Genomic DNA, 23,804 nt, shown 5'->3' on the forward strand with positions numbered 1-23,804 from the left:
GCCACAAGGAACATTACCATACTAAGAAACTACCATTCCCATGAACCCCGGGGAAGGTAGAAATAAAAAAAAAATCCAACGTAACATTCATTCATTAGTCATTTCATTATTATATAGTCCCTTTTTAATGTTTAAGTTCCCTCTTTTTTGCCTGCTCTGCAGCCATCAGGTCAGGTCTTGAGTCTCTACTCTGGACTTGATCGTTTTTTTGTACCTACATTGTGTGAAGCTTTTTGTAGTTCTACTTTTCTCATCACTTTCTATATTCTGGTGATCGTAACCAGCCCTTCCCTGATTGCCACAGCATTTACTGCTCCTCCGCAAGGTTGAGTCAGTTGGTGTGGCAAGCAGACCTCTTCCCGCCAGCCAGAGGCCACAGTGCACTCTTCAGGAGGGGCACTCCTCCTGGGCCCTGCGATTACTGCGTTCCTCGCTCAGCCTGGAGTGCAATGACCTGTGTGCACACGATCTGTAACACGCAAAGTGCACCTAGCACAGCACTGGTGACACCACACATTCATGATGCAATTCTGTAAGAAAGAAAAAGAAAAAAAACTACTATCCAGTGCTTCAAGAGCCGGCTAAGGGAACACATCTAGGCCCTGCCCAGGTATTAGATGGGTGAAGAAGCGTCCCAGGGAGACCCACTTGATTTGCGTACATATCTTGACTAAGCTTGATAACCCGCCCTCTTAACACCTAAAACCTCCTGCCATTCAGGGTGAAAAAGCCTCTAATTTAGGAAGAGCAGGTCCAGTATCTCCATCTGGACAATTTCTTTTCCAAAGATGTGGATAAATTCATCCATAAGGCGGTGTCCTATGCCATGTAGCCCTTCAAGAGGAAATTACAATGGTTGCAGCCAGCCCTCTACCCCTCTTCGAGAGGGAAGACTCTGGCGCCCCCTGGGCACGCCAACCTCTTAGAATGGCAAGGCCAAGTCAAAATGCAAACACGACTTAGATACTGATGCCTTTGACAGGCTTAGGTGGGCATTCCTGGCCAAGGATGCCCCATGCCCCACACTTCACTAATCCCATGCTTCCGATCCCTTCGGGAGCCAAAACACATATACCCCCACTTTCTATACAGATCCAGACGACTCCCAAGTGGGGGTCTGACGTAGAGGGTGAGCAATCTAGGCCTTGGCCGCCCTCCACCTATGGTTCTTTTTCAGCCTCCAACATCTCTTCCATGCAGGACAGTGATATGTTGGATCCGGACAATTTAATGCACCCTCATTCCTCCAAGTAGGTCCCAGCTCCCAAGGTGGCTTCCTACGTGGTCAACTGGATCAGAAAGCCCCTCAACAGGAAAGGCCTGAATTGCTTCTGGGCGGAATGCCCTTGCCATTCCTTGGAAGGCAAGGTTGCCCTTACCCTCGAGCTTGATTCTAAAATGGCGACCTTCCTCATCAGATATAGGAGAGACCCCAAAAAGGGCAATGAATAATCTTGGCGGGCCTGCCAGCTTAAGCCCCTAGCTGTGACAGGACCCCTCATAAAGATGTTAGATATGGCAGAGGAAGCGAAGGCGTCAGGATCTCTCATCCCCACATGTGCTTTCAGGATGGGCCCAGTGGCTCATTACAATGTTGGGCAATATCACCTGTGCTCTGTCTACAGAGCTCCGCAGGTTTTTTTTTTGTGGTTTTTTTTGGATTAAGGTCGATCCCAAGCTAGGAGATCCGGTGTTCTTAGGGGCAGGGACGGTGGCCCAAGGGGGCTTGTTTGGGGACCCCTTTGTTAAAGAGCTAAGAAAATTCATGGCCACCTTCAATTCCTTAGATAATTCAAAGGCCTCCATCAAACACATTTTTAACCCCAGGGTTTTCATCACCGCAACGCAGCCCACCTTCCGAGGCCAAGGCAGATGTGCACAGTGGCAGGACTCCAACCTGTTAGGAGGATTCTTCGTCTCCAGAGGTGGATCTCGCCTCTGTGGCTCCAGAGGTGCTCGCAAAGGGCAGTCAGCCCAAGGACATTCTAATGGGGAGTCCAGCTTTTCCCTCATGTGGTGGTTGGGGGCAAGGTTGCCTAATTTTCACACTTTTGGTAGGGAATTACCTCAGATGCATGGGTGCTTCAAACCAAAAGCATGTCCATGAGGACCACCTTAAAGGGCAGAAGAGCTTTTATCGGTGCCTGGCCAGATTAGAAGAACCTCTAAGAGAACACTTGTTTTCACCTCTATAGTAGTGGGGTGAAAGCAAACGACCTCAGCAAACCTCCAAATCACTGTTGCATGAGAAGTACTCTCTTCTGCAGCTGGTCTTGGGGGGCATGGGAGGTGGGAGCAGGGGTGGGGCGGAATGGGTGGTGGACACCAACCCAGTATCAGATAAGGTTTCCAATTCACTGTCATGCTGTTGCCTTCATCATAAGCATGGTCAAACTCTTCCCCATCCCCACCATGGTCATCTCCATATGGCTGGCTCTGGTCAGAGTCACAGCCAAAATGTTGATATATTGTCTGTGCCTAACACAAGCTGTGGAGCACTAGTATCTGATCCCGAGTGGTTGAGTATTGGCTGCTCTACATCAGGATCAAGGTTTGCCCTCAGTCATGTTGAATTTGACTCAGAGCACAATGAGTTGCAATTTCTCTTCTGGCTGCATCTGTACAAGCATCTACTTCTAGGGGACCGACAGAGTTTGACGCCACATCTGAAGTCTGTAAGAACACTGGTGAGGAGTCCGAAGCAGGTTCAAGGAGTACAGATTGCACCGATGGTGGAGCTGTCAGCAGTGAGTAAACCACCTGGAGGACCCCGTGGATAGGTGAAGCCTAAAGGCATAGAAGAGGGAGCTGGCAATGTGCCAAAGATGCACAGCCTCTCTTTGGGCTTCAACCTGCTGCAATGTCGCCGACAGACCCGGAGTGCACCTCAGTAGAATGGAAGCGAGACCTTGAGGCACTGCGCTGCCCATGTCCCTTCTACATAGTGGTGGGAAGGGGCCAAGTCCTGCTTAGACTTCTTAGGTTTTTTCTGTGACATACCCGAATTCTTCGACAACGAAGATGATCTGCCATGGGAATGACTTGGGCCTAGAGCGGGACCTGAGTGAAGTATTTTGGTGCTTCGTCACATAAAGCTTTGCCTCATGTTTATGAATGGCCTTCGGGCATAAAGGTCAAAGGCCTTGGATTCTTGCACCAAACACCAGATACGCCTCATACTTATCGGTCACAGACATCTGTTTGCAACAGTCCATTCAAGGATTAAACCCTGTAGCCTTAGAAGGCGACATGTCTGTTTCAGATCGGCAATTTTTTAAAGGAGATACATCACTTCACAAAGTGAAGAAAAAAAAAAAAAGGGTGGAGCTCCAGATCGGTGTCTAAAGGTGCGTAAAGAAAGGAACTGAAGTCCCCATGCATGGATGTCATTTATATGCAACTCTGTTTGTCAGTTCCAAAGTTGAATTATATCAGCGCGGAGCTACATGGTGCCACCTACTGGTGTGCAGAAGCACTGCTTTTTGGAGGTCCAGATCCCGCTTGATGTATTCACAAGGTGAAAAACCTACAGTTAGAAGTAACATTCAGAAATAAAGGGCTGTGGAAGCGAAGAGGTAAGCAGTAGTACGGAGATAATGGTACATTTGCAAAATAATTTGAGGCTATGTATACATCGAAAACTTAATAGGAGACAGATGAATTGAGAAGCTTTGCAAAGGCTCTACCAATGCCTACACCAAAACAAAGACCTAGACAAGATATAGACTCATACAGTCACAACAGTCATGTCACAACTCCAAATGAGGAAACTCCACTAGTTCTGAAGGACTATAGGTACAATCGTTTAAATGCATAGCCAATAAAATTACAGATCATATGCTTGCACTATATAACTAAGTTGGTGAGGCAGGGCTATGATCACCTGAAATAGAGGGACGTTCCTCATTCAGACATATATTTTTGCTGAATGTAGAGAAGGTGGTTCAGGCCAAACTAATGGCCAACAGGCTGTACATCTACTAACTCCAATGGCAAACCCAGAGCAGTTGGGCTTTATCCAGGGAGAGCCACTAGGCACATTTTGCATAAACTGCACATTACAATGGAATTAATGGGTCAGGCATTGAGGCTCAAGGGTCACACGGTATGACCCTGGTGGTATACAGGCAATACCAACATAGAAGATACAAGATACATCTCCAAAAGAACACAGGGTTTTGAAAGACCCGTTACAGAAAACAAAAGCCTCATATATATATAATCCTGACAAACAACTCACCAGATTTACTGACACAGGTTAACAAAAAATGGGGAAAGGACATGGAAGAAACAAAGGGGGCTCTCCATGAGATAGCAATCAGGGCAGGGTTTTGGCTAGTACAAAACAAAATCCCACATCATACATGCCACACAGGGTAGTAACTTAGGGCAATGGGATACTCTCAAAATGCCCTTTGCCTAAGGGTATATGGAATGACAGAACTTCTATTCATGCGTGGTGGGATTGCCCTGAAATCTGACTAATGGATGAAAATTGGTAGGCAACTAAATGAAATCAGACCTATGCACAGAATGGAATGCCGAAAATCATAGTTTGGATATACATGGTGTACCTTTGCCAGCTAAATATAAGCTTTTGCTGTGTAACTTAGAACTTGGAGGGCCACATGGAACACATCCCGGTTATACTGTGGGAAAACAAGAGAATTTGGGTTTGAATATGGAAAAGTGTGTAGTGGTGGAAAAAGGAATGTACAAGGGCAGGGGAAGCCCACATAAATCCCAAAATATTATGGGAAAATGTGTGAGGTACCTAACCTAAACCACGTGGAGTAATTAATGCAACAACATATAACAAGTACAGTCTTAATGGTAACCACAGCGATAATGACCCAACAGGCATGCGTAGAGTTACTGCATGACGGAAGGATGGTGCAGATTCCCTTTGCCTAATATTCTATGAATATCTTAATAGTGTAACAGAGAAGTACCTTGAGAAGCAATAATGAAGGAAAAGTGATGTTATGTTTAAAATTATATGATTTCCTTCTACTGGTATAGACCACTACTTAGGTTGAATATGTGCACAGGATAAATAATTACGGGTTAAAAACAGATTGCTTTGTGCATAGTTCAGAGAATGTTAGATCTAAAGCTATGCTCCTCTATTAACCAACTGAGTAGTTTGATGCGTGGTTATTACTCTAATGTACTGCAAGAAAGTACACACAGATTTGCAGCTGGAAAACTGCCAGCTTTTTCCCCAAAAGTGGCTGTACAACTTCACAAAGGAAGCAATGGGCTACAGCACACTTTTTTAAAACACCAGCTGCCACACCCACAGCCATAAGAATATGCTACCTAACAGTGGCTGGAAAAAAAGACACAAGCAAGGAAAACAGCGGACAACCGAAAGCTTGGACATTTGGAAGAGCAGAAGGTAAAATATTTCAGGGTTTATGGATCTGAAAGGTTTTTTTTTCACGTAGTATTAAACACCTATGAAAAAGCAAATCTAATACTTTACCTCATCTTCTTTTAGTTGAAGTGATTGTCTGGTGTCCTGAAGTACTCTTTGCTCGCGCTGGATTTGCTGTTCTTTATCAGTCAACAGTTTTTCCTGTTGAACTGTCACAGTATTCTTTAACTTCAATTTTCCCACAAGTATTTTAATTTCTCCTTGCAATTTCTTAATGATTTCGTTGGCCTATAGAACATTATAATTAACAAGCGAATGAGTCCGAGATGCAAATAAGAAAATCGTATTCCAAACTAAAAACTTAACTTACAGCATTTTTAAGCTCATTTTTGAATCTCATAACTTGAATCTCTTAATGATCACTTAATTATTTACTGCAGTTTCTACAATGGAATAACTTCTTGTTACGTCTGAATACCATAGAAACAGAAGAAATGAAAACTAACCGCAAAATGGTCACTATCTTTGCTATTTTAGAAGACCTTAATCATGTGAAAACTACATTGAGAAATATCTGAGGCCCCATATGCCCATATGGCACAGAATGCATTTGAATTTAATATTTTTTTTTATTATTAGTACAACCCTCCCAAACGCCCCCCCCCCCAAAAAAAAAACAACACTTTTTACGTGATGTGGAAAAACAAACTGATGACGCACTTGAGTACCTGAAAGGCTAATCAAGTCCTGGTGGAGCATTACTAGACTCTGAGAATCGGGTGATCCTTGCACTCTTCACAGTTTTTAATCAGGGCAAGAGCAGAAGTGAGTACGGGCTGCAAGGCAGCCCCCATTAATTATAACACACAGTAGGAAGAATCAGTTTGTTTGTCCAACTCTTCAAATTAACTAAAAGTCTAACATTAAGAAAATGGAAAACAGGAAAGTTAGAAAGCGAAGGTAAAAGAAATAAAACAGAGATATGCAGAACGAAATCATAATACAAGGTTGAAATTAAATAGTTCCAAACCACAAGAAAACAGGCCAGCTGAGCCATCATGGAATATTGCACCATAATCAAGACATGTGGCATGCTGCAAAAATGTAACATGAGGAAAATCGATAGCGGAGCCGAATTACTTTCTAAAACAGTGATTCTTAACCATTTGACTTCTGTGGAACTAACTTAATTATTACCAGAACCTGAGGACCTCACTGAATCATTATTGACATCTATGGACCTCGGCCTAAGCATTTTTCATGATTTGAACTGCAAAACGATACATTAAAAATACAGAAACGAACACTTAAATGCACAAATGATCAAATATTAAACACAAAAAATAGAACAAATTGATAATAATGGAAAGGTTAGAGCTTTTCTAAATTCAATTGCAGACATCCTATATTCGGTCTAAGGCACTTGCAGTGCTCCCACGAACCAATGTGAGGATAGTAACCTAATTTTTAGCCTGCAATTTCAAAATAATCTACTCTTACATTGCTGGGTGCTAAGTATTTTAAGTATGCACGACCTAAAGTAGTTAAAACTGCTTGAATCTTTTGACCACTCCAATGTCATGGAACTGTAAAAATTCCACTAATTTCAAAAGCTTGCTGCTCTTTAATATATGTTTTTCAGGCAGTTTGAGGCATTTTAAAACACTGAAACGTATTATAAATTGATGATGAATGAACAGTTTTTACTATTTCTTGCTTGATATTGCATGCTAGGTTAGCAGGTATGGTAACTGTAACAATGGGATTTTTTTAATGGTTCTTATAAAATACGAAACAATTGCAGAATCCATGCAATAATTAATATGTAGGCCTCGTCAAAGAGGGCATGCGCTGTCACTTGCAAGACATTTTTTATGTAAAGAGGGCTTAGTGGCAATCAAATGATATCCATTGGTTGGCTATAATCATTCTAATTTCCTTGCTTTTTTTTGCTAAGCACATGAGTCTCACTTCTGCTTCGTGTGTTTATCCCTCCCCTGGAGCATTGCCCAAGTAATGATTCCCTTGCCCAGTGCCCTTCTGCTACTTGTGCTTTTGGGGCTACTTTTTTATTTTAGTTGCAGCATTCCATAAGAATGCTTGTGCCTGCCAGCATTGTTGCTTCTGACTCCCACCCTCCCAACGTTGTTTTGCTTTAAAACTATCCTCCTTGCCCGCTGTTCGTGTTGCTTTGCCCCCACCCTCCCTTCCTGCCACACATTAACTTTGCCACCTACAAGCTGTCTGTGTTTCTTTACCCTCAGCTACCCTGTCTGTGTCACTTTTTTTCCCCACTCATCCACTTCACTCCTTCCACCTTTCATAACATTAAGCACTATTATGTGGGCACTGCTGGCCGAATAAGAACACTTCTTCACCTCCCTCACCTGCCTTCTGTGTTGCCTGACAAGACCAGTAGCTTGTGAATGTGGAGGGTGCATCAATAAGGCACTCTGACCACTAACATTTTCCTATAGTTTCATAAGAAATCTTTCTATCTACAGCTGATTGATGTCCCACAGAAATTAGAAGGCTCCCTGTTCTCTTCAGTGACACTATCTCATTCAGACAATAAGAAGACTGATGTTGCATTCAAACACCATGATATTAAATGTCAATTTATTCAAAATCAACTAAAATTTTGATTACTAAGATAAAAAAAGCCTAAAATCCTCTTAAATCACGAAATCTCATAGAAACTCACTTTTTTGACTATGACAATTTAATATTTGCCAAAAGTAGCAAGTTATTACAGGAAATGAAGAACAGAGAAGCAATAATAGTGCAAAATGCAGTGCCAAGATTTGAGATAAGGTGGCAGAGGGCAGTATTACATGGTGCCAACTTGTGCACATTTCAAAATGTTTTGGTCCTTATCACAAACAAACATTTTCCATATACCTCAGAGCACTAAATACATCCGTACACATACAGAATTAATCTTAAGAAGAGCTCTCTTTCAGGCCCTCAGAGACCACTATGATGGAGCAGAATCTAGAATAATGTTAAAGAGTAACCTACAAAAAACCTCGAGGGTGATTGTGCTACGGGCAGAACCTACAGACTGCTGTATGAAGAATAAGGGCCATCAACCCGGTGCCAAGCTCTGAGAAGAGATAGGCAGTCATCCTGTGCAATGCTGTGACTGGAAGAGGGCTGACACCTCATTTGTGCCACTTTCAACCCCCATATGTCAGATGGGGGCCGCGGTGAAGATAGAAAGCCCTCTCCTTGGTGCATCCATGCAACAGAAGACGGGCCATTACCCTGTGCAGAGCAGTATCCTGAAGGGGCTGTCACCCTGTGTGGAGCTGTTCGCTAGTCTCTGTCTGCTGGGAGGGGGCTGTCACCCTGGAACATTGTGAACCCACGCAGACGCGGGTTGTGACCTTCATAGAAAGGGGAACGATTCAACTAAACGAATCCAGGAGCACCCAAACCTAAGGAGTCCGACTGCATGACCAGAGGAACGTTGTGCACGCCTGTCGCCTCGACCGCAGCATCCAGAAAATTAAAAGCAAAGTTGCAAGAATTTCCACTAATACAGAGAAAACATGTTTCTTCACCAGCATATCTCATCAGAGGAACAGGACATACAGCCTTCATAGGTAAGTTGTGATTTTGTCATGTCAATGGTGTCCAGTGACTGGACAATCCTTAATGTCATGATCAGCCTTTTAAGCTGGACTGTTTCATCAATTAAGAACTAGAGAAAATCTTTAAGAATAGGAGTGGCTTGCGTCACGTTAGGGGTTACAGCACACGTCACTGCTGCAGTGTTTTTTTTCTTGAAAACATGTATACTAGCGATTTTTTCATTTGAGTCACAGAATTTTATACGAATTCATTTAGGAATTAAAGGAAATAATGAGCATGTCGATAAGCTTTTCAGCGGAAGAGATAAAGGATAAGAGATAAAAGTGTGAGGCCAGCAGCTGGAATTGTGAGAAAAACACATGAAGAATCTATAACAGTACCCTTCTCTGGATGGTACAAGTGCAAAAATGTGGGCATACTTTGTTGCAAGTAAAGCACAGCCAAGATGGATCTGGGGTTTTCTTACAGCCCATTCTATGATGGAATCTGCCTTGGATGTAAATGAATGATAGGAATGCCCCCCCTGGATTGAAAGTCATAGCGCTCCATTAAACCATGGCAATGACTTTAAAGACACGGTTTTAAATTGATGTAGCCAAACAGAAATTCACAAGTACAGGTGGCCATTAATAGCATTGACGTTTTAACTGCACAGCGTAAACCATGTCTTAATTTGACTCTATGGAGAGCTAGGAAGCAAGGCTGAGCCCAAGAGATACTACAGGGTCATATTGATCCCATTTGTTATTTCTCAATCTGAACCTGGTCCCACACTGGAGTCTCAGCAGATGGTATTAGGTTGTTTATGGTGCCAGGGTCAGACAGGAACAAAACAGCTAACCCACCCAAGTCCATCATTCGATGAAGATCTAACAGGAGGAAGACCATCAGTATTTCAGCCTTGTTAAAAGCCCTGTAAATGGAGTGGAATTAATTGATGAAGTTGTGAAATAGAAGGTCCATTAACCGCTACTTGTTGAGAAACAATATGTATAACTTTAAGAGCAGCATGTAGGTCAGTCATCTTAAAGATTGGAGTGGCAACGGCTTCTTTTAACATTTGAGACGGATGTTTAAAAGATTTGTTAGCAGTTTCCTTGTAGACAAGTAAAAATAATAGCGAGGTTGTTTAGATATTCATGGCAAAGCAAGATAGACCACAGGTGTAGTGCAGAAGTCAAAGTACTACTGATGTCATCACAGGTACTGCCTGCTTTTAAAGTTACATTTCCATCTGGCAAGTCAACAGGCTCATGGGTATTATAATTCAACTGAATATGTGATGTAATACATTCATCACCATTAGTATTTTAAACTCACCTTGAGAAGTTCAGTTGATAAAGACTTAATTGTTGCTTCAAGTTTTCCAGTGTGAACCTGCTTCTTCTCCGCATTAGTTTCTAGAACCATCTGTATCAAAAGTAAAGGAAAATGTCATTCCACTGTGTCAGAAAAAAACATTTTGCTTTACATGCAACCACCGGTTATGTAGGTATTATTTCCATAATTATTTCTGTAAGAAACTGTTCAAAACCTTTTGTTCCTGTGTTGCATCAAGTACTTCTTTAGTCCTAATTACTAGCTGGTCTTTGTCTTTGATCTCTTGTTCCAAGACAGCCACTCGAGTTTGCAATTGGTTGGTGTGCTTCTCCTTCTCATGACATTCAGCATCTAGTGCAGAGTTTTCCCGCCTCAGGGCCTGGACCTCTTGCTTCGCTCTCTGGCATTCCTTTGAAATACATAAAGGAAAATTGAGAAAAAAACAAATTAGGAAAACGTGCACTGGAGCTCTGCAGAGAGTAGGGGCAGTCACTTGGGAGAACTCAGGTACACTTAGTCTAGATCCATGCCATATTATCCATATATGCATAAAAGATCAATCTGTTTACAATAGATCTACAGGATGAAATGGAAATGGTTATCTAGAAAATCTACATGCATCTAACCACTGTGGCCAAATGTTCAACCCCACTGCTTTAAAGGAAAATCTCTCTTCCAAGCTGTGTCACAAAGTCTCAGTCCCAAATTGCCTCCAATATCACAACATCAAGCAGAACCTTTCCACCGAAGGATATCTTGTTCAGAGATGTTGACCAACAAGGAGATTTCCCCGAATTATATCCTTTACTGTCTGTGTAGTCATATGAAAATATGGTTTCTCTTTTTCTAGCACCAGAACATTGAACTTTCTGAAAGCGCACTCTTTAATTAGTGAACTCTGCTAATTTTATTCAGTGGAGAATCTACCAAGATTAGCTCAGAAGAGCCCCTTTTAGCACCACCTAATCGTACCATGTGTCACTTTGAAATGTCTCTTCATTGTTGTACTGGTTTGTGTGGCTGGTGTTTTCAAAGTCATTGGACACCCGAGTACAGTCACTCATCATCACAACCAATTGAAATGTGAGCTCAGTCCCCTCTTAAAACAACAAAGGAATCACTGAGTAATTGTGCAGCAACAATTAATGAAGGTGGAACTATTATGGGCTTGAAAGACGATGCTTCATTTCACAGCCAGAAAAGCTTGTGATACTTCATCAATCATAGCTTAGGTTTTCATCTACACCGTGCATCATATGCGCAAGTGGAGATTTTAATCTGCAATGTGGATGATAGGAATGTTCCCTTGGAAACAGGAGGTGCAATAAATGATCTTCTTTTACCTGCCTCCGATCCTGCAGGTAGCCATCTTTCAGGATACCCTTAACCTCGTCACCAGATAAGTGAAAGCCTTAGTTAAGTGGAGGAATCAACTTCCTCTTCGTCATTATCCAAATATATACTGGCAGCGCAGAAGGCACTTTAATGGGTGGAAATTTCATAAGACGTTTTGTGGCGAGGGGGGTAAACTTAAAGGACACAGCTAATATAATCAAGAGGATAGATTTTGACTGTGTTGCCATTGATAAGGATGCTCTCTTTCGGGTGAAATATATACTAGCTGTCAACAAGGCTGTCAAAGACCACAAGTGTGCCATTAACTGGGCTTCTGTAATTGAGCGTAACATGTCTGAGACGACTGTCACTGAAAAAAGATGTGGTTGACAGCATCTTTCTCGTCACAGGCATTGTAGTGATACTGTTAACTAAAAATGGCTGGTCAACAAACGGGCCGTCACTGGTGGACTTGAGTTGATAAAATAGTGGGTTATAGCGCTCCCCATGATGAAGAAAGTGTTGTTAGTATTGTGTGCTGGTCGTTGGTAGCACCAACACTGAGGATTTGAGAGTAAATAAGGCTTTGGATTTTGTCAGATTCTGGTCTGCCAGAAAGGGATTGAGTTTAGCGTTTGTAGAACGCAAGCAGGTCAGTCTTAAGACTCCCAACCTAAAACCCCTGAAAGGATCTTTCCTCCTGTTTGTGTTCTTTCACTCAGAGCTTCGTCATAGCCCATTAGTACTGTAAATAGTAATGCCCAGAAATTACTCAAGTTAAATCTGGTAGACACTTGCTAGGCTTACATATCAGTATATTTTTTTGGTTTAACGGGGGTTGAATGGGGGGGGGGGGGGGGGGGGGGGGGGGGGTCGGGGGAGGAGAGAGCAGGCACATCCGCAACCTTCTAACTGCTGGTTTTACTTCACTTTATCTCCTTTTTCTAAAAATTCCCTCCATCTGCTTCAGACTGGAAGGGGATTCACATTTCACCATCCTTCCTTTCTCTTCTCTCCATGCCTGCACTAAATGCCTGCACTAAATGCTGTCTCTTCCAGTCTCTGTCTCTCTCAGGGAACTCACTACCCTGTTAACAATAAGGAATCCCTCCCTACCCAGGATCCACACTGCTTGCTTCTTGAACAGTGTACCTATAATGGAAATGGCGGAAAAACACCCTGCTACTCACCTCTCTTTTGGAGTGACAAGAGTCTTTCATCACTCTTTGAACATAATTTAACAACGAACACTGATCTAATGATAACAGAGGAAATGTATTAAATGACAGTAAAGGCACAATGACCTTTAGAGTGCTTTAATGGCCATCGTTACTGTAAACATGCCACTTCAGTAAAATGCAAACCAAAAAAATGCTTATTTTTAAATTGCCTCAGTAGATTGTAATCCACAATTAGTCTCATGTGTAAACAAATTGGTTTTGTAAGACCTGGTGAAAACCATGGAATACCACTGGGATTGTTTTAAAAACAAAAATATAAAACAAAATATTTTTAAAAACTCCTCACATCATCAATTCCAGAAAGCTTAGCTTTAAGTTCTCTGATTGTGGAGTCCGCTTTATATCTCCTCTCAGTTAACTCCTTGTTGGAAAGCTCCAGCTCTGTTAGTCGGTTCTGTAGCTGTTGGATGCTTTTATGATGTAGGCTTTCCAGCTCTTTCCTCTGCTGTTCGCTCTGCTGCTGCCACTGGGAATGTGCCTACACGAACAAATGGACAATATGGAAAAAAACAGACATACATAAAAATATGGCTGGAAAATGAGTATATCATTTTAAGTGTCAAATCAAAAGCAAATGTTACTGATAACCTTCAGCGTTGGTGTCTTCATAAATTCACATGCTTGAATCATTCCATGTCGTGCAGCTGGGAGACCACAGTAACATTACATATTTATTAATTGAAAGTATTTATATAGCACAAACCTGGTCACATGGACAGCAGAGCACTTTAGAAATACCAATGCCAACAATTATCATTCACATGGTATGATAATAAATGGCAAGTATAGAGTTAGAGAGGAAGAGATGTGCTCAGACAAAACACTTGTTTCTTTACCTGTTTTTTGAAGCACAAGTTCACCAGGTTTAAAGGTAAAGTGCCCACTAATAAGCCTTAGACGATGGGTGGCTGAATGCCATCTTTAAAACATACAGACGTCCTTTCATTTGACTTTGCATGCCATTGTGCCGGAGAATGCTCATGTCAGGGTGAGCAATACCCTGCATTCTGACACAAGATCAGGAGACGCAAATTATAAGTGCCCAGAAGCCAGGATGTCAAACCTTGTGACATTTAGTCATGATGCAGACTTGCCAACCTCATTTGCAGAGAAGGTGTGGGTAGTTCATGAGGATGACTAGAGAGATGCAATAACTTTGTAGGAGATCTTTGAACCAATACACCCCTCCCTTTGTACTCCTAATAGATAGTGGAGCTATTATAATGATTACAGATGACCCCTGGTGACCTTGATGTGCACTTTAGAAATCAGGTACATAAAGGAAAACATACCACACCAGTTTATCAAAAGCACTTTCCCTCGACCCCTGCTGCCAATGTCGGCCGTTGGAGAACTAGGATGTCTTGTTTTCTTCATGTCCAGGTCCTGAGATGTCCAGTGTTGAAAAACGTTTTTCAGCTAAAAGGATCCATTATCCATTTTTAAGTCCCCTTGATCTACTTGGAGCACACACCAACTCCAATTTGTACAACAGGGAGGTATTAATAACTACTGTCGGCACTGGCAGATGCATTGTTGTCACGGAACTGTTGGAAGTCCTGCAAGACAGTGACACGTTCATTTATGTCAAAAGGTGTATCTGCCACCTCTGCACCAGCACCATCAAGATCTGGAACATACATTCATGTTCCGTACAGGCGGTCGTATGAAGTATCTCACCCCCCCCCCCCACCCCAGGGACCTTCAGGGCAGATTATTAAGTGCTCTCTGGAATCCAAACAGGTGTGTAAGCCAACTACGACCCATGCCCAATACTTTGGCTGTTAAGGATTGCTTTAAATCCCGGTTTCTTTGCTCCACAACACTATTTTCCTCGGTATAAAATGTAGACAAATAATGCAGTTGGACTCTAACAAAGCCATGGCGTCCCTGAAAGGCCTGAGGCAAACGCAGGGCCCTGGTCCGAGTGGAAAGCTGCAACAGCATATTTGCAGATAAAGACTTGTAAGTCTTTAATAACAGTTCGAGCGTCTGCCAAACCCACAGAAATCTGGAGTATGAGTCAACAGGGACTCAAATGTATTTGTATGCACTAGCAGGTGTCAGGGGACCACAGTGGTCCAAGTACACAAATTGTAATGGTTTGTTAAAAATTAGGAGGGATGTCTGCTAAGGGCGTTTGATGGTGGAGCCTTTTATTTGCCAGAGAGGTCATAACAAAGGACATACTGCTTGGTTTGTTTGTAGAGACCTGGGCACCAGTAACATGCTTGTAACAATGATTATGGCAGCTGCCACACCAGCATGTGCAGAAGCAACTCCCTCATACGCTGCTTTGATCAATGCTGGTCTTTGCTCTTTGTTGGGAATCACACGATTACCCACCCCTGGTATAACTGCTAGGGCTGTATTGAGGCATCCTTCATGTAGCCACTCACAACTATGCAAGCGTCAGAATACTGGTGTTTTGTGCCTATTGCTGGTTGGGGTGAACCATCATTGTGCATAATTGTTTGATACTGTTCAACAGGCAATGTGTTTGCTGGAACTGGGTATTCAAGTTCGTATTGCAAAAATTCTTGAGTTTGTAATTTTGAGTCAAAAATATAGTTGACATCAGTGGCTGTCAGAGACGTTGCACATTGGATCCAACGTGGATGTAATGCTTTAGCGTCAGGAACACTAGCTTTGGTAACAGTCTCAAGGGCCGGGATAGGGGATACGACAATAATACGTTTCCCCTGGACCAGAGGTCCCTTTTTAATGACAACCATCTGAACAGCAGTGAGAATTTTTTCAGTGGGAGCAAAGCGTTGTTCTGCTGTAGAGTACAAATGTGATTTGTATGCAATTGGGACAGTCTCACCCTCATTGAACGATACATAGGTGAAACCAGTGGCACCAGCAATTACTCTGATGACTAGGTGTTTTTTGTTGTTCCTTGTATGTAAGTGTTTTGCTGCAGGGATGTCTTGTAATGCTCTAAGGACGTATCAAGTCTGGAATATAGGTTCTGCCAAAATTTTAAAAGCCCAATAAAAACTGGAGCTTTTTGATGGTGTTTGGCGGTTGTAGTTGTGGGCGTTTTTCCAAAAATCGGGGCGCAAGGCTCTTGCCTTCATCTGACAATTCGTATCCCAAGAACAGGGCACTAAGGTAGACTATTTGTTTTTTTGAAGTTAAAATTGTAGCCGAATTCGGCAAATCCCCACAACCATGCGGGCTACCCAACTTATATGTTGCATGAGGATGTCGTAAGGTAGATATCATCCACGTATGACAATACCTCAGGGTCCATGTTGTGTAAAAAAAGATGTAACAAGCTGAAAACATTCCTGGGCTGCTCTTTCACCCCCGTGGGAATCAACAGAATTTTTTCTGAGAGTCTAACACGCTGCAACTTGTTAAGTCCCTACTTTCAAGTGCTATATTTTGGCAGAAAAACCCTTTGGATATATCCAGGGTTGTTTTATATTTTTTGCATACTGTTGTTCTGAAGTGCTATGCTCTGTGCATTTTGTATAGCAAATGTGCGACTAATGTAACATAGAAAGAGGTGAGATCTGATCGATCATGATTCCCCTGAGGAGTCTTTCTTATCATGCACCCGGTTGCCACAAGCATCACTGCTCTTGAGCAGAGATGAGGCGCTGCTAGTTAGCTGGAAAACCCAGATTAGGCCGACAGGTGTCACATGGTGTGGGATTGTACTCGGTACCCTACAATTCAGGTGATTCTGCCACCCAAATCCAGTAGCCTCATTAGAATAATGAGAACCTAAGCAACAAGATGGTCTAAAACGTACCTGCTAAGATAAACAACAGACCTCTGCATGATGACTGCCCTCAATCACAAGGTCCTTTAGGTATGTGAATTATGGTGGTCGTTGGAGGGGGAAGTGAAGGTTGAAGTGGCTTTGAGACTTAAGGCTTCATTATAAGTTTGGCAGACGGAATTACACAGTCAAACGTGAAGGAAAACCCGTTCGCTGTATTACAAGTTCCATTATATCCTATTGAACTTGTAATACGGCGGACAGGATATCAGTCACGTTTGTGACGGAGCAATCCCCTCCGCCAAACTCATAATGAGGCCCTTAATCTTCAAAAATACAAATACTAGAGGTACATGCATATGGTAAAGGATTCTTCAGAGAAGTACTGAGAACCAAGTTCCTAATGTCAGGCGCAGCTCACTGACCTAAAAAAAATAAATAAATACAAAAAAAATAATAACAACAACAACAAAAAAAAAAAAACTTACCTCCTCCTCCTCAGTTGCTGCTCGGCCGCGCCTCCAGGCTGCAGGCACAGGCTCCAAGCCTGCTCTGCGGCCCTCCTGGCACTTCTCAAGCAGCATTAGGATTGGCTGGGAGCGCCCAGCCAGGGCACTCCCAGGAAGACTGGGAGCCTTGTGCAGGCTCTCTCCAACCCGGCAACACAACGCTGGGTTGTAGAGACACTATGCGCATGTGTGTTTGGCCGGCCCGAGATGGCCGGCCAAACATACATGCGCACTGAGGGGAGTGCTCTGTGCACTCCCCTCAGTGCTGGTCACCCCCAGTGCCCGCCCCTTTACAAGAAAATAATAATAAACACAGTTTATTATCATTTTCTTGTAAAGATTTTTGAAGCTGCTGCTGGAAGTGGGGTAACGCTCCTAGTGGAGGAGCCGCCACTGCCCAATGTACCAAGCCCTTCTGCAATTAGTGTTTGTGATCCCAAAAGGGATTTCCTAATGTAGAAAAGTCCTATTAAGACTCAAAATTCTTCCTAACTCATAAAAGGGCTTTTGCCATCTTTAACACATTGCAAATAGGAGGGGGAGGGTGTGAAAGGGACGTCCACCTATTTTATAGTTGGAAAGGATTTGCTCAACGGTTTGCTATTGCAACTGCGGTCGCAAACCACTGAGGAGTTACTGATCCCAAAGTAAAAGTGGTAACTGATTCGCAAACAGCAGAGTGTCCCCTTGGGCCACCCTACCCTTTGTGAATCTTGCCAGCAGTTGAAGCAGGGCTGCAGACAGCACTCCTCTGGAGCAAAGCTTGCTTTCCAGCGGTCTTTCCAAACAGGCCCCTTGTAAGCAAGTAAATAAGTAAAAATAAAAAGCAGCACTTGTACCTTTAACAGACGTGCTGTGTTTGGAAAAAAAAAAAAAAAACGTTTTCCGTATGAGAAAGCAAAGGCAGAGATGCAGGTCTGTTCTTCCTTGCAGGCCTCTCCATCCCTGCACATCAAACCAATACAGCACACCAGAAAAGCCATTCTTTTCAGGGCCTTTAAACTTTCTGGCATTCATCTTAAATAGCAGCTAAGTAAGCAACTGTAAAAGGGCTTTTCATTACGAATAAACTGTTTGGCACTTTATATATGGCGATTAGAGTTTACTGCTATAAACATTTAATTGTGAGTATATTTTACAGTGCTTGTGAACTGGTTTCATTAAACATACAGTAACTGAAATACTTCAATACTTACCCAATAATAATTTTTGTTTATGTTCTGTTGTCTCGTAAATCATGCAACACTACCTCGAGTGTATCATCAGTACCCTGAGGCACTTTCACCAAGATGTCCTAAATTCCTGTTGTGTGCTGCATGCATGCTGAATCTGAAGCTAACTGCATGAAGTCCTGTAAACAATGGGCTACTTCTAAAATGATTTATTTATGTCGGCCATCTCAAGTCTGTAAGCAATAGTAAGTATGGTTCAGTACCAAAATATGAATAACAATTTAAGTTTGTGCTCACCATTCACTTCAAAGTTAGAACTGAATCAAAAAACATTTTAATTTATGGTGCTCTCAAAATAATGCTTTTCTGCTCTGCTGCTCTTCACACCTTAGATTACAAAACACATCAAACTCTTTGAAAGGAAGCTACAAGAAAATTCAAGAGAAGCAAAAGGTAAACATCAATATGAAAATAACTTCCAGACATAGTGTAATACCTGAAGAGCCTTTTCCTTTTCACGTGTGAGCTCTTCTGAATGTTTGTTCGTTAAAGTAGCAGCTTTCGTGGTCCATTCACTTCTTAACCTGTCAAGTTCTCTGCTTTTTTCAGACAAGGTCTACATAGATTTAAAAAAAAAACAAAAAAACGTCATTCCTGCAAGCAACATGCATACTTGACCAATCAAGCTGATCGGATTATTTTTACTTGGTTAAACACAAATAGTTTAGCAAGGTCATCACTTATCTTTCATCTCATGTGGCACCAGCTTTCAAATAACATTCTAGAGATAGACTGGTTGCGTGTTTTCCCTACCAACGTAAATTATAATGAACTATCACCCAGGGAAGATGCAATTCTGTTCATGTGATTCAATAAGAGAGTAAGGACAACAAATAAGTGAAATAGTTAAAAGAGAATGTTGTACTGCTGATCTAGTATAATGGAGTAAAAAGCCACTGACTATACAATACGTACATCATCATTATTAAACCATAAGCACTGGTACTTGTTGTATGAACCAATGTAGGACCAAAGACTGAGTTAATGTGGCCTAAATTAGGGTGTTTGAACCTAGTTTTGCAAGCTATGGTGTTGATTATAAAGTCTGTCCAATAAGAAAGCCTACCTATTTAATACTGACAAATCTTCTTTTTATAAAACTTTCAATATTTAAAAAGGTCACATGCACAGCAATGTGCTCAATGGGGTTTTTCCACAGTTTAAGGCTAAAAGGCCAATTAGGTCAGCTTGCCTCACTCTACAACTTGCTGAATGAATTCTCAAGGTGCCTAAAAAAAACAGATTAAGTCACAAAAGTTGGTGAGTAAAAGAGTAATTGTTCATGCAATAGGACATCAGTGATGATTGATTTTTTTTTTATCTGGTAAGCAGCAGCTGTAGATCAAAGCCAGATCTCAAGGGATAGATCGTCATGCTATGCAATTATAGGGGAGGGAGGGTCAGACTTCCTTTGAGGAAGTTGGTGCAGCATAATATTGTATGCAATTAAAGCAAGCATGAAGGATCTCAGTAGCCTGAATTCATGCTCTATGATCAACTGTGCTAACTTATTATATTATCAGAAATTTTACATTCTGTTGAATCTGAACAGAAACATTTTATTTTACAGTATAGGTATGATATTAAAGAACATGCAATGTCTTTATACACAGAAGACATCAAGTCTTAATGACTACGTTTCAGCCGACATCAGATGAACTCACACAAAACAGCACTTCCAAGAAGAGCTAGCTTGCAAGCACACAATTAACAAAAGCACTTTTGGAAAAGAAAAAAAAAAAAAAAACATGAACAAACAAAGTTTAACAACAACAACAAAGTTTAAAGTTTAAGTTTATTGACACGGTTAATTAAAACCATTGCAATTCAGACATGCATATTTGTATAAATACTTAGCATACTCACTGAATTAAATAAAGACTCATAAAACAAGAAGTGCTTGTTTGAACTAAAACTTATCATTATGATAAATTTGTACACGGCTAAAATGTTCTCCACTGATTCCAACCTTACTCGTAGTCTTGAATTTAGGGCTTTCTTACTCTCATACAGAACTAGGATTGTAGATGAGTGAGGCTCAGGGAAAAATAAAAATAAATTAACGCTAAGTTATGCCTGAGACGGTTTTCTGGCTGCAGTTAACCTATCAGGAGATTTACTAGCATAAAATGATAATCCGTGTGTGCTCGGCTTAGACTTTATTCTCTAGTTCTTTCTGGGCCTGTACCATAAATTTGGTCACTCGACAAGAAAACAGAATTGAAAGTCCGCTGAGCCAACTGATGACAACCGGCCTGCATGAGCGTATGTCCAATGTCCTAAAATTACATTTCAGACACAATATCCTGTAACCTAGCAACGCTGGGCACACACAAAAAATGTGTTCTAGTGACTCGTCTGTACCCACACAGTTGACAGGAATGTGTCGGATCTTGTCTCCAAGAAAGGAGCATATCTTTTGTTTCCATCAACCCAAATCGAAAGAGCATGAACTGGTGTTTCAGCAACTGGTTGAAGGATGCTGCTAGATATTCCTGTGCCTGTAAGGTTTTGTATGATGTTATTACAATCCAGGCGTGCTGTCGTCTTGCCAATTTTTGTTTGTCAGAATTTAAAGATTTTATCTTGGTGACAGCATTTACCTTCCAATAAAAGACCTTTTGTCCCAGGTTCTACTCCCAGGCTTCTAGCAGACCTAGCACTTTAATACAGTTGTTTAATTGCTGACCCCAGGTACCTTTATCGTTATGACGCTGTTGCTCCTCGATTTCCATCCAACATAAGTTATTTAAGGTACCAATCTCTGCTGCCCGCATCCTCCAGCATAATTTGATGAAGGTACATTTACTCTGAAATTTGTAGTTTTTCCAGACCCAATTCTAGTCGGACCTGGGCTGGAGATGCTGGTCGTGGTTTGCGAAAAACCATTCTGTAGGCCTTTGTCTGGACTTGATTATAAAAAAAACGGCCTCCTTCCCCAGCATGATTTAGGCGCCATAAGTGACAGTGGGCATTAGCTGTGCTGCCATGACTGAAAGCAGGTGAGAATAGGACGGGTAGCTCAATTTTTGTTTTAGTACTTTGAAGCCATAGGTCAATGAAAGGACTTTAGCTTGAGCAACAGCAAGCTGTGGCTTGAAAGTCAAGAGGCGATCCATGGTGAATCCCAAATATTTGTATGTGGGGACAACCTCCACCTTGGTTCCAGTTATGAACCAAGAAGCAGATTTATACTTCATGTTTACTAGGCGGACAAACTTAGTTTTACTCAAATTCAATTCCAGACCTTGCATTGTTATGTAAGTATGAAATGCGTTGATGCTGTGCTGTAGGCCGACTGGTGTTTGGCTGAGTAAAACTATGTCGTCTGCATACTGTAGCCATGCTATTCCTTTCTTGGCCAATTCTGGCGGATGGCTGTTTACAGGTGCTAGAGCCTTGGCTAGGTCAGCAAGGTACAAGTTGAACAGCATAGGAGCTAATACACACCCTTGTTTTAGTCCTTTTGCTGTTAATATTCTGTTGGTCTGGTGTCCACTTTCTCCGATTTTTATTTGTGCCCAAGTGCCTGTGTACAAGTCCATCATTGCATTGAGAAGGCTGCAGGGTAATCCCCAACCTTTTAGTTTCTCCCATAGGGGGGTTCTTGGTGCGCAATCAAAAGCTGCCTTTAGATCAATAAAGCGTGCAAATAGCCTTTTCTTCTTAAGCCTGGCTTTGTTTCCCAGAAGAGCCAGGTTTGTCAGGTTAGTGGAGGCTCCCATACAGGCTCTGAAACCTGTCTGTCATTGTGGAATTAGATGTCTGTCATGAATCCATTCTGGTAGTTGTTGCAGTAAACAGGCTGTGTAGAGTTTTGCTTCCACGTCTATCAATGCTATTAGCCTGTAGTTTGAAGGGCTTGCAGGGTTGCCTGCTTTGTCTATTGGGTGAATGATACTGCCTTTCCATGCATCTGGTAGACCTGTGGTGCCCTGGAGGTCATTAAAAAGCAGCGTCATATAGTGTGCCCAGAATGAAGGGACTCCTCTAAACATGGCGTTCGGAATTCGGTTCTGGCCAGCTGCCCATTTCAGTTTTAATTTCCTGATAAGGCTGGTCAGCTTTTCGATGTCGATACTCGTAAGTGTGTACTTTTGTTCATTTTCGTTTAGAGGTAAATCACTTTGCGTTGTCACTCTGAAACCAAAGTTAATCTTACTTGAGTCTTTAGTTGCCTGAGTGGCCTCCTCCTTCAAATGGTGCTCTGGGAGTGAGAACATTGTTTGTATGTGGGCTTCCCATGTGGCCGCATCAATACCGGCGTTCGTGTCTCGATTTTTTCCCTGATTTAGTCCGTTTATCAGTTCCCAGAACTTATTGTTATTATTTTTCTGTTTGTTGGACATGAGCAGCTTGGTCCACAAATCCTCATGATACCTCAGTTTTGCCATCCAGCAGTTTTTCTTGTATTTGGCTCTTAGCTCAGAGAGCCTTGTGCTATCAGATTTCCTTCCTCAGCGTGTGTCCCTTAGGACTTTTTTTTAATTCTCTAGAGACTTGATTTTTCCGATTACGCAGTGTTTTGGTAAACCATGGCTTTTCTGCTCTGCCGCTCCTAACTTTGTTTTTTGTCTCTATGACCGAAATTGGGAGACGTTTTTTGATGGAAAATGTATTCATTAAGTAATCACACAAGTGCGTCCAAGCAGTCACTCGTTCTCCTGGAGGATGATCTTCTTGTTCCTGCATTCTTAGTGTTTCATTAAGCTCATTAATCGTGCTGGCACTGCAGTACACTTCTTCCATTACTATTCCAAGGCCCAGCCCCCTCCATTTCAATTTTTTTCTATCATAAGTCACTGGGGCCAAAATTATGATATTAGCGGAGGGTAGCCTGTTCCAATTATTCCGGATCTTAATGAGTTGTGGGAAGTGGTCACTCTCAGTGCGTTCTTTAATCCTATATGATGAAACTAATGGCAGTGGGGGTTCATTGATAAATGTAAAGTCGATGTTGGATTTTTTAGTGCCACTTAAGGTTACTTGTGCGGATGAAGCATCCTCGGGGAGAGGCATCAGGAGACGCAATCCCAGGATTTAAAGCTTTGTGTTCGCGCATGTTCCATTAAGAGGTTTTGTGCTGCCCTTTCTCAAATCAAGGTTGAAATCACTGGACAGAAGGAGGATTGCGTCCTTATTTTGCTTCTGCAGCATTTTTACAATGCTGATCAATGTTTCCATATTTTCTCTGTTTTGCGTTTTATTAGGGTGAGTATATACATTGATCAGTAGTAAGGTTCTGTTGTTGCCTAATGGAGCCCGGTGTTCCATCATAATGGGTAGCAGCCAGTCAATTCCCAGGTCGATCTGTTTGGTCACCCAGTTGATTTTCGTGGAGCAGTACGTTGCGAAACCCCCCTTGGGGTGTCCGTGTCTTTGAGGTTGTTTTGCAGAGACGTCTATCCCAGAATATCCAGAAATTTGTATTGGCTCCGTACACCATGTTTCCTG

At 42.1% G+C, this 23,804-nt stretch overlaps 1 protein-coding gene across 2 annotated transcripts in view; it reads right to left on the bottom strand.

The window, feature by feature from the left end:
* The window catches only part of SASS6 (SAS-6 centriolar assembly protein), a 171,456-nt gene that overhangs the window by 89,983 nt on the left and 57,669 nt on the right, over positions 1-23,804 (bottom strand). For both annotated transcript variants that reach the window (XM_069232163.1, XM_069232162.1), the window contains exons 7-11: positions 18,787-18,906; positions 13,160-13,351; positions 10,512-10,706; positions 10,298-10,387; positions 5,489-5,668 (exon numbers count right to left, since the gene is read on the bottom strand). In XM_069232163.1, coding sequence (XP_069088264.1) covers positions 5,489-5,668; positions 10,298-10,387; positions 10,512-10,706; positions 13,160-13,351; positions 18,787-18,906 — 777 coding nt within the window. The remainder of the gene's footprint in view (positions 1-5,488; positions 5,669-10,297; positions 10,388-10,511; positions 10,707-13,159; positions 13,352-18,786; positions 18,907-23,804) is intronic.

This window comes from Pleurodeles waltl, chromosome 4_2, assembly GCF_031143425.1.
Source record: "Pleurodeles waltl isolate 20211129_DDA chromosome 4_2, aPleWal1.hap1.20221129, whole genome shotgun sequence".
In the NCBI taxonomy this organism is placed as follows: Eukaryota; Metazoa; Chordata; class Amphibia; order Caudata; family Salamandridae; genus Pleurodeles; species Pleurodeles waltl.